Here is a 10,921-nt window from a genome sequence, read left to right on the forward strand (position 1 = left end):
TCAAATTACATCCTCACTTTTGACTAACCATTGCACCCCACATGTTCTTTTGTAAAAAACGTAAAAATAAGTATTAGATGCGTTGGTATTCCCTTTTTGATTTCCAAAGACCCAATTCAATCAACAATTGGTGCCTTTTTCGCTAGATGCACCTTTTGAACATGCCCGAAATCAGGCACTCAACTGGCAAATTACGTTACCGTCAACAGCAACAGCAGCAAGACGCATTTTGCAAATGCTTTAATCAAATCTGGCACAGATTAGAGTATTTGATGACTCCTTGTGAAGCAGCACAAATTCTGAAACAGCACAAACTGACACAGATTAGAGTGTCTAATGGATTCTTCTGAAACAGCACAAATTGAGCGCTAAATGCATTAAAATGTACAAAACTGATTTGTTTTAGCTTTGGTATGAGAGGTGAACAATCTTTAGTTACTTACAAGATTAAACAGCAGTACAAGCGGGTAAGTAGTGCAAGCTGAACACGCCATTACATTTTTTTGCGTTAATGTGAGCTAGGTTTCATGGCTCGGAAACGGCCCGTGGTATCGAGCACGACGCTAAACGAAACATATTGTGTAGCATTTGTATTAACGTTATTAGAAGTACAGGTGGTTTTGGGTGAAAGATGAATATACAGTGATAGCCAACAATAATAAAGAGGTTGAAGTAAGTATCATGATTCAAGATCGTTATAAAAATTATTTTTAAGCATAATACTGACCCAGATCAATGAAATTAAAGTATCGAGGCGCATAGGAGCTTAGCGTTTAAGTTTAATATTTATCCCGCCGAAGCGTAGCGGAGGCGGGAAGGTAGAACTAAACCTACTCTACTGCCGCGTAGCGGTGGCGCTCTGCTAGTAAGAGTTATAAATACAAAATAAAATGCGAATTCGCAGTGTCAAAGTGGTACCGCGACTTGACCCCAGTGTTGTCTGTAGTAGGACAAAACAAAGGATCCAAAGTTTGCTGCACCCATGTGACAACGCTGCTGGAAAGAACAAGCTTTTGCGGCCATGGAGGCAAAGAGGTGTCTTTCATCTACGGTAGCTTACGATTTGTAAGGACGCTTAACCTGGTACGTCCTCAAGGACGTAGCGGGCAGCTTCAAAGGTATCTCTAATAGCACAACACTGTTTCATTTTTGCTCTATTAGCTAGGATATAATCCGGGTTTATTTGTAGCTCCGCAATACTGTCCCGACACCAACGTCTTCTTCATCCAACGGATCAGCTCGTGGTCCTCAACGTTGAATTATTTTGCGGTCTTGTCTTTTAGCATTTCCGCTCCAGGCGAAAAGCATACGCGTAGCAAGGATCAAAGCATACGCGTATGCTTTGATCTATTTAGTTTTATGAAGAAGTTTGTATTGAAAATCGTATGTTGTGCAAGGGAAACGTCAAATTGAAGCAGATGCAAGATGATTTGTAAGGCAGTCACGCTTGGTCTTGGGGCCACAAATTCCAAAGAACACATTCTGATGTGGGTCAGAGCATTCGACACAGTAGAAAGATGCTTTCTGCTTGCATTCTCCGCATTGACGCTGTGCACGGTAATTTTTAGATCTGGTCGATGCGTACTGAGGTAAATTGATGAAAGCTTCGATGCGATGCGGCGTGTATACTTCATTCTGCTGCGCCGTATCTCCGACAAAACTGCGTGTTACTCTGGGGGCGATATAGCCGTTGAAGATAAGCCGGTGGGCAAGTTGCGAGACGAAGTCTTGGAATTCGAGCACCGGGTTGTCTTAGTGGTTACCGTCCGTGGTATCGTGACAGTAGGCCTTGTACGCAGCAACTACGACCGTCCCTAGCAGTGTACTAAAGAGTCGGTGACTCCAATTTAGCGTTATCCATTCCCTTTCTAGAGTGAGGCTACCTTGACGCAAATGGTTGCGCACATCCACGAAGCGGTAATCACATTGCACCTGTCAGTCCCGACCTGATGGCAGCGAATTGATTCGTCTGGAGCCGCATACGGGTATACTCTACTTTAAATATTTCACGGCTACTTAGATGCTATTCTTGGGTACACACGAAATCGAAGCGTCTTCTGATACCCTCCTTGTTTTTCGGTCAGAACTGAGCAAAAGAAGATGGCGAAGAAGCAGGTCGGATCGCGTGTTGTAGGCAAGTCCAAAAAGACGAAGGGGAAGGTCGGTGTGGTACGTGCTGTGCGAAAAGAATCTCGACAGCAACAATTTGATGTTCTGTAGTCCTGCGGTACTCTCGAGACCGTTTTCTCATGGTCTTTCACGCTTGCGGCAGTCCAAGGCGCAGTTACTGAAGCATCTGAGTTGTCTAGAGCGCAAAACCCGTCCGTTAGGTCGTTCACAGATCTGCTAACAGCCTCTGCAGTGCTCGACTCGTCGTCGTATTCTGACGACGAATCTACCTTCGGAAAAGAAGAAACTAGCGAATATACAAACGATAACGGTGGTGTGACCGTACACGGACGCCCGGTTCCCCCGTTACAGTCGACCCCGGCTCACATATTCGCCCTCGACGACCATTATTGTTGTGGCCCCAGTCGCTAGTATTGGGTGGTAACAAGCCGATCGACAACTTCTATTTAATGTATCCGATGGCTACATTGAGAGATACACTGTTGCGCACAAACTTCAACATGCAAGGGAAGCGTTACCGGTGCATTAAACAGGGGGATTGGTTTACATGGATCGAAATTCGACTTGCTATGGCGTATGAGCCCCGCAGACTCTGCGGGGCCTCTGCGGCGCAGAGGCCCCCTACCAATTTATGGGGAGATCGATATAAAAGAGGGAAGTGTCGGAACGCCCGCTAATTACGGTCAGCGTTTTGGTATGTCCAGACATTGTTTTGAGCAGACACTTGGCTGCATGTCATTTGACAATGCGGATATCGCAGATGATCCGTGGAGCCCAATCCGACCCATTGTCGATGGCTTCAATTCCCGTCGCCTGCACGTCGTTTCTTCTGGTAGTCTGCTGTGCATCGATGAGAGTATGAGAGCCTGGAAAGTCAGAGAAGGAAAATATTGTCATGACGGCGTCCCTCACAAAACCAAAACTATTCGAAAGCCCGAAGGTTTGAGGGTAGAACTTAAGGCCTTAGCTGATGGTGATACCGGCATTATGCTGAGGTTGGAACTAATGGAAGGTGCTACTCGACAAAGAGCCAAACCGTACAATGCAGAGTACGGTAAAGGAACCGCGGTAGTATTGAGATTATCGGAGCCATACCGCGGTAGCGGTCGCACGATTGTGCCGACAGTGCATTTTCATCGGTGAAAATGTTAGTCCAGCTTGAATCGCGCATGGGCATGGTAAAGACTGAAACTGTTGGATATTCTATGATATATTTACAATCCTGGTTTGCCAAAAAAAAAACAGTTAGAGGCTCTTGTAAGGTTTTGTCGAGCACAACCGATATGGGCACACAAATGTACGCTGTCGGCTGGGCTGATCGCAAGGCTAAGACGATAATTACAAATCGTGGCACCACTTTACCACATACCAACTCAGTCCGCCCTCATCATCGCTTAGTAGAACGTAATGGGGTCATTGAAACACTTCGCTATGAAAAGCAGATTGAGCAACCACAAATGATCGAGCAGTTTTTTTTCTAACTTCGCGGCCGTGGATGTGCACAACCATTTGCGTCACGGTAGCCTCGCTCTAGAAAGGATATAGATAACGCTAAATTGGAGTCACCGACTCTTTAGTACACTGCTAGGGACGGTCGTAGTTGCTGCGTACAAGGCCTACTGTCACGATACCACGGACGGTAACCACCAAGACAACCCGGTGCTCGAATTCCAAGACTTCGTCTCGCAACTTGCCCACCAGCTTATCTTCAACGACTATATCGCCCCCAGAGTAACTCGCAGTTTTGTCGGAGATACGGCGCAGCAGAATGAAGTATACACGCCGCATCGCATCGAAGCTTTCATCAATTTACCTCAGTACAGCGTCAATGCGGAGTATGCAAGCAGAAAGCATCTTTCTACTACGTCGAATGCTCTGACCCACATCAGAATGTGCTCTTTGAAATTTGTGGCCCGAAGACGGAGATTCTGGCGGCCGTGTTGGTACTGGCAATTGCTGCTGCTCACCTTTTTCGGTCAATAATTGATCTAGCGAATCTGAAAAGCGCTCACCCAAGAGTGTTCTGATTGCCAGCATAAGCTCGCGGTGTTCTCGCTATTGCCGTAGTTCCTTTAGTTGCCGACACTCTTCACGTTCCCGGCGTTCCTGTTCTCGACGATCTAGCTCCGCTTCGAGTCGTTGAGCATTTTCCTTTTGTTGTGTAGTCATAAGCTGCTGCAGCCTTACAACTCATCTTGCATCTGCTTGAATTTGACTTTCTCCTTGCACAACATACGATTTTCAATACAAACTTCTTCATAAAACTATTTTAAATAGATCAAAGCATACGCGTATGCTTTGAATCTTGCTACGCGTATGCTTTTCGCCTGGAGAGGAAAGGCTAAGAACCTGTTCCCGGTGTGGTGAGAGACCACAATTAGGGGCTGGTCGCGCTGGCTGGTGCTGGTTCTCACTAGGGGTAGGTATCAGAACAAGACGCTGTCTGGTTTTCAGTGGTTGTCGTCGCTTGTAGAGCCGTTGGCAGTGTTCACTTTAGACTTCGCGCGCTCAAGTACACCATGCCCCCTACGCGTCCGGTGAGCGGGTCCGCAGGGATCCATGACATCGTCAGCTACCCCGCGCCAGAAGCAACCCAGATTAACGGATTGCTCGTCGGTAGCAGTGACACATTAGCGGCCAGCGCCACGCTACCCCCTTAAGCGGATGCCAACCTCTTGGGCTCTTTAAGTGGCACCGCGGGGTCGAGTCCTTCTGCGGTCGACCGCGGAGGATCCGTCCCCAAGCGTAGGAAGGGGAATAAATCCAAGAAGCTGCCAGCTTCAAGTGGCAAGAAGCCTTCCGCTATACTTGACTGGACCGAGAGCATGGTGCGGGATCTGATGACGCTGCGTTTTGACACCTACGCGGACCGCTTTAGCAGCGCAAAAAACAATGCAGCCCTCAAGGTAACGTGGCTTCTTCTCGCCACGGACATGAGTGAGCGGCAGAAGACACCGATCTCGACCGAGCAATGCAAAAACAAGGTAAGCATCTATAAATCTAATGATGCTCCAATATTAACTAATAAGTACGTGTTGTCTTGCTGTGCAGCTGAAATGGCTGAAGCGCAAGTGGGCGGAGTACAAGGCTGACTGTCGCGCTACAGGAAACAGAGAGGAAGAAGTTGCAGAACCAACAGGGCTGGATCTGATGGAGCAGTTCTGGGCTAGGTAAGCATGTAAACGTCATATTATTACGAGTTGAAAACTTATTTGTTTTACAATTTGTTTAGCTCTGCTGGCATGGATGGCCACACACTAGCCGATAGTGAAGCCGACGGAGGTCCACTCTTGTCATGCGACGAGGAAGAGGAGGAGGAGTTGGGGAAGCAGACATCAGGCCAAAAGAACAAGAAGCGAAAAACCATAGGCGACTCGTTTGAAATCGGGATGCAATCGATTGCGGAAGGCTTTCAGGCCATGGCGGCAGCCATGGCACCAGCTCAACAGGCGGAGAAAGGCATGGACACCGCCGTAGGTGACCTGATCGACAGCCGCTTCCGTACGATGATGCAGCGTCAGGATGAACAGTTGGTGCAAATGCAGCTTCAAAATCAGAATCTTTCCCAGCTAATAGCGGCTTTACAGCGTAGGGATTAAGTTGAGTGCCAGTGGAATGTCAACGATGCAGCACGAAAACAGTGTATTGATTAAGCAGTAAAGTCTGCTGCAATATCATCTCGTTTTTGACAACCTAATCTACTTTTTAGTTTCTTTTCCCTGTTGGTTTGACTTTGATGAATACGCTCCTCATCACCAGAGTTGTAAGCACCGCTCAACTCGAAATTGGTTGTGTCTTGAAAGTCTATCAGAAGGTTGTGAAGAACCAAACAAGCGACGACGACGCGCACCGAAGCTCGAGGTGTGCGTTCTTCAAGGGGCTTTTTCAAAATTCTGAAGCGCTCTTTGAGTAGGCCGAATGCACCTTCAATCACCATGCGGGTCGAAGATAACTTGTAATTGAACTTCGTCTGCACATTTGTGAGGGAACCTCCTTCATCCTTCTCGTTGTATGGGGTCATCACTGCAGGAGAAACACCGTAGCCGGCATCTGCGAGAATATGATGTCCTCTTGGTAGAATTCGCTCAATATTTCTGCCAAACACCGAGAATTCAAATATTTTCGCGTCACTCCATGACCCAGGGCGAACGTCGAGCGATGTGAACCTTTTCCGGTGGTCACATACGGCTTGCACATTTAACGAGGGGAAGCCTAGAAACACAGCAATTGAGTTAGCATATCTATCGATGGACATTAATTTAATAAACAAATAAAACAATATACTACCTTTGCGATTGTACCAACCTTCAAATTCTTGAGGCCGATTTATTGCTATCAGTGTCCCGTCAATAGCTCCACAACACAACGGAAAACCCTGAACTCGGTGGAAAGCAGAAGCTTCAATCTCCCATTCTTCAGACGTAGCTGGTAGCTTTATGTGGGTTGACCGAAGCTGTGTTAGTACACGTACGATTGAGTTAACATTTACAATACACCATGCCTTTGATTCACCAAAAGCCTGAGCTGTTTCTCTAAAACCACCGCTAGAACCTAAATGAAATAAAGTACATGCAACGACTCGTTCAAAACTATACTTTTTGTACGGTTTTTGATCGAAATGCCCTCGAAGCATACTGCACAGCTTTCGAAAAGTAGCCTGCGAGCAGCGCAAATGGCGGCAAAATCAACCATTGTAACACTGTTCGTCTAGCATAGTTTCGAAAGCTATAGCACACTGAAACGTAAATACGTTCACAGGGGCATCCCTGTGGAACATCAAGCCACACACGAGAGCGGCACTAGCAGCTACGGTATGAGCAGCAAGAGCAACTGGCTTGGCATCGTCAAAAGCACGGTGTCTGCAAAATGCAAAATGCTGTCAGCCATCCACTGCCCAACTAGAACCCGGATACTCAACTCTTTTGCAAGTTCTCAAGTTGTCCCAAAGTAGTAACATTAACCTATCCCTCAGCTGGCGGCAGCCAATCACAGCGCTCTTTACACCTAAACCTAACTTAAGCACCAGACCCAGAACCAGTGACGGGTGGAACGACGATCGTGAGGCGCCGGGCAAGGACACATCGTTCGATTTGCAACCAAGTCATTCGCTGTTGAATCAACAGTGTTGATACCGGTATTCCGGCTGGCAAAGCGCTTTAGATTTGTAAGCGAGCTCTGAACATTTCCATTTTCGGGCGGAGCGAGGCGAGTCTATCGAGTAAAGCGGCGATATCTGGTACCAGGACGCTAGGTTACACGTCAGTCGGCCTCAGCCGCGAACGTGGTGGTGACACGGAGCACAGAAAAGAAGACTCGACAGAAATCATGAAGAATTCAGAGGACTCCAGGAGCTTTTATGACTCGGGTAGCGGCTTCTCAATGTCGCCACACAGCGCAATAATGCAGTTCGATTTTCGGTCAAGAGATCGACCACGACCTCCAACACGTGTGATGAATGAACCGATCTCGTATCGAGGACTCGGAGTAAAGGACATGATCCAATCGCCGTACGACCAGCGCGCGGACGTGAGTATTTGGCAAGTGGGTCTGGGAGCTGCGATCGGTCTCATGACTGGCGTGATGCTCATTCACTATCAAGTGAACGGCGAGTGGGCCGACTGGTTTGCGTTGCCTGGCGTTCTCTTCATCTCCGCGCTCAAATGTTTAGTGACTCCGATGGTTTTCTGCAGCGTCATCGTGTGTATAGGAGAGTTGGTGGAGGCTGGCAAGGCTGCGTCCGTTGGAAGCCGAATTTTTCTGTCCTTTGCCATGGCCGCCATTACGTCGTCAATTCTGGGAACTCTTTTCGCTTTCGCTATGTCAAAATTGTATCCGTCAAGTGCCGTGGTGCCGATCAAGCCAACGATCCCGTCGCTGAGTCTTCAGTGTGGCGACGGCAGATATCTCTCGTACTCTAAGGGGGCGCTCGCATGCAGCTCGAAAAATGGCACGTTGCCCAATAGTTTGTTTGTACTGGACGATGTAAGTGGATATTTAGTGGAGTCGGACACGGAATACGAGCATTTGAACGTGTCGGAGCAGATTTTTATCATTCTGAAAGACCTCGTGCCGAATAACATCTTCGAGTCGGTTGCAGGCACGTCCACATTGAGTGTCATTGCGTTCGCGGTTGTGATGGGACTCGCTCTGATGAAGAGCGTGGACAAAGATGCGGGAGTGGAGAACTACCCGCTTCTCCTGGTCATGCATGCGAACACAGTGATTCTCCAGCTTGTGAACATGGTGGTCAAGTACATTCCTATCGCCGTCGTCTCGCTCATCGCTGGGTCAATAGCTAGTTACAGCTCGTCGGCGGTGTTAGTCCGCGGCGTGGCTTTCTTAGTTGGAACCCTGACTGTGGCGCTGCTCACACTCACTGTCGGAGTGTTCGGGTTGGTCCTCTTCGTGACGACAAGGAGGAATATTTTCTCTCATTTGTGGCATATGCTGCCGGCGCAGATCTTCATATTTGGCTGTTCATCTTCGATCGCGACGCTGCCCATAACGATGCGATGTGTGGACGCTACGAAGGAAGTATCGTGCCAGATCTCGCGCTTCATGTTGCCACTAGGAGCCACAAGTAATCTGAACGGCACGGCTGTGTACATGCCGCTGGCTTGTGTGTTTTTGGCCAAAGTGGGAGGATATGACGAGTTGCTGACGCCGCTGCGGTTTGTACTGCTGGCTCTTGTGAGTGCCATCGCTTCGTTTGGTGTGGCTGGAGTTCCTCACGCTGGCTTAGTCATGGTGCTCACTGTGTGGCGGACAGTGTTCGGTGTGGACGTCCCAGTCGTCTTCACCATTTTAGTCAGCATAGACTGGATCCTCGACCGACTTCGGTCAATTGTCAACATTACCAACGACACGATCATCGTACGGATCATCGCAGCACAGTGTGACGAGACCACCCTCGAACAGCTGAGTACACATCGCACACAGCAGAACACACACGGCACGGAGCTGCTGACTCACATGCCGCTGCCTTGAGATAATATATATTTTAGTTCCAGTGACCCATCCATACACGATCTCGACACTAAAAGTGAAATTATGAGCTTGACCGGATTGCGTTGAGCACTTGCTGGTTGTAGTACTCTGCGGCTTGATGGAGGCGAGTATACATCTGTCCACAGACACACAATCCAATGTGAGGACGGAGCTACAGATACAACCCAACACAGTATTAACAGGGGAAATTACCTGCTCCAGATCCTTGAGCTCCTTCTGGTACTGCGCTTCCTCCTCCTTCATCTTGAGTTCGACCTTGCGACTAGCGTCGTTGTTCTGCGAAATGCGCTGGCGGACTTCGTAGTGCGCCGCCTCCAGTTTGCTCAGCTCGTTGCGAGCGACTTGTAGCGCTTTGTTGGCGTTTTCGTCCGCGACACGCCCGTCGTTCATGTATCGATTCAGTTCGCTTTTCTTGAGCTCCACAAGCTTGTCCAGCCGCTGGCGGCGCGTGGCCGTCTCCTCTGTGCGGAGCTTAAGCTCAATGACTCGCTCTTTCGTGTTCTTGACCTGGTGTTTTGTCTCCTTGCACGTCTTGAACTCCTTCTCGATCTCACTTAGCAGTGAGAACGTCTTGGCGAGCTCCTTCTCTGCACGCTCGTAGATTGCGATGAAGTCAATCACAGCAGCGTTTTTCTCCTCCAGTTCGATTAGATCTTCCCGGGCTTTATCCAGTTTCGTGCCAATAGATTCCAGCTCTCCTTTTACTCGGTCAGGCGACGTGATGATCTGCGCTTCCAGCTTCTCAATGTCGTTCTCGGCCTCGACCTTAGTGAACCTGGTGGAGGAGATTTCATCCTCCATTGTACTGCGTTGAACCTTCATCTCGTCCGTCTCGTGGCGCAGCACAGCTTGTTGTTTGTTAAGTACGTTGATCTCTTTTTCTAGTTCATTAACCTCTTCCTGGAGTTGCAGTCGCGCGGGCTCCTCAGCCTTTTGCTCCTCGAGCAGCTGGTCGAGTTCTCGTTGAAGCGCTGCGTTCTCCTCCTGTAGCGCTTTCTTCTGTGTCAGCAGTTCATCCGTCTGGCTAGTGATCTTACTGAAAGCGGCCAGTCGCTCCGTCCGGAACTTGGAAAAGTTAATGAGCGCGCTGAGCTGGCGTCGCACGCGCTTCGGTGTCGGGTGTAGGACATCTCGCAGTCCGAAGTCGTCCACGCCACAGGCGGCCAGTAGACGCTGCGCTGTGCGGTAGAACGTCAGCTCTGAGACGGATTCGGAGTGAAGTTCCGGAAAACTGAGTGTTGGTAGCCCCGGGAAGGCCATCTGAGCCATGTCCTCGCGCGTTACGCCCATTGTGCTTTCGATAAATGTTTCGAGGATCTTACGCACGGCGCCTGGGTCACATGCCCGAATCTCATCATCAGCCACGGGTATGTGCAGCTCCCGTAGACACTCGAAGATCTGGCGAGGCTTGAGCAGAGGGAACGAGTACGAGGTGCTGCCACCGGCACTCATGCTAAGGCTGTCGAATTTGAATTGCGCGCACCGTTCTAATAGAACTTCTATTGACTATGATTGGCTAAAACCAGATTGAGAACCCTTTGAAAGGAGGAATTTCCACCTATAGGCCCTTGTTCAAGTGAGGAATTTTTAAGCAATTTGATTGGCTAAGAGCTACGGCAGTCCAGGTCTATCTCTACAAACGGCCGCCTTATTGCCATTTTCTTCTAATCGTAGCACTCTACGCGCGATATTATGTTCGCTATTGGTCTGCCCTTGTCTTAAGCCTTGCAGCTTCTTTGTCTTAGACCTAAAAGGGAGACCAAATTTACAGGCCCAAATAACA

The 10,921-nt window shown here is 48.8% G+C and overlaps 4 protein-coding genes across 4 annotated transcripts; 2 read left to right on the forward strand and 2 right to left on the reverse strand.

The window, feature by feature from the left end:
• Window positions 1-4,633: 4,633 nt before the first annotated feature.
• PITG_05308 (uncharacterized protein) lies at window positions 4,634-5,763 on the forward strand (the record flags this gene model as incomplete). The annotated part of the gene is made up of 3 exons (XM_002998930.1): window positions 4,634-5,114; window positions 5,182-5,300; window positions 5,363-5,763. The coding sequence occupies 3 exons, from the start codon at window positions 4,956-4,958 to the stop codon at window positions 5,727-5,729; spliced, it is 645 nt and encodes a 214-aa protein (XP_002998976.1).
• Window positions 5,764-6,056: 293 nt separating this feature from the next.
• Window positions 6,057-6,907, reverse strand: PITG_05309 (uncharacterized protein; the record flags this gene model as incomplete). Its single annotated transcript, XM_002998931.1, has 5 exons — window positions 6,057-6,100; window positions 6,169-6,342; window positions 6,418-6,505; window positions 6,620-6,719; window positions 6,831-6,907. 5 exons carry the CDS (start codon window positions 6,905-6,907, stop codon window positions 6,057-6,059), a joined length of 483 nt encoding a protein of 160 aa, XP_002998977.1.
• Window positions 6,908-7,455: 548 nt separating this feature from the next.
• PITG_05310 (dicarboxylate/amino acid:cation (Na or H) symporter (DAACS) family protein) lies at window positions 7,456-9,117 on the forward strand (the record flags this gene model as incomplete). The annotated part of the gene is made up of 1 exon (XM_002998932.1): window positions 7,456-9,117. The coding sequence occupies one exon, from the start codon at window positions 7,456-7,458 to the stop codon at window positions 9,115-9,117; it is 1,662 nt and encodes a 553-aa protein (XP_002998978.1).
• A 61-nt stretch (window positions 9,118-9,178) lies between these two features.
• On the reverse strand, window positions 9,179-10,590 carry PITG_05311 (kinetochore protein NUF2-like protein; the record flags this gene model as incomplete). The annotated part of the gene is made up of 3 exons (XM_002998933.1): window positions 9,179-9,253; window positions 9,331-9,465; window positions 9,514-10,590. The coding sequence occupies 3 exons, from the start codon at window positions 10,588-10,590 to the stop codon at window positions 9,179-9,181; spliced, it is 1,287 nt and encodes a 428-aa protein (XP_002998979.1).
• Between the last annotated feature and the right edge of the window lie 331 nt (window positions 10,591-10,921).

Source organism: Phytophthora infestans, genomic scaffold (genome assembly GCF_000142945.1).
Source record: "Phytophthora infestans T30-4 supercont1.7 genomic scaffold, whole genome shotgun sequence".
In the NCBI taxonomy this organism is placed as follows: Eukaryota; Oomycota; class Peronosporomycetes; order Peronosporales; family Peronosporaceae; genus Phytophthora; species Phytophthora infestans.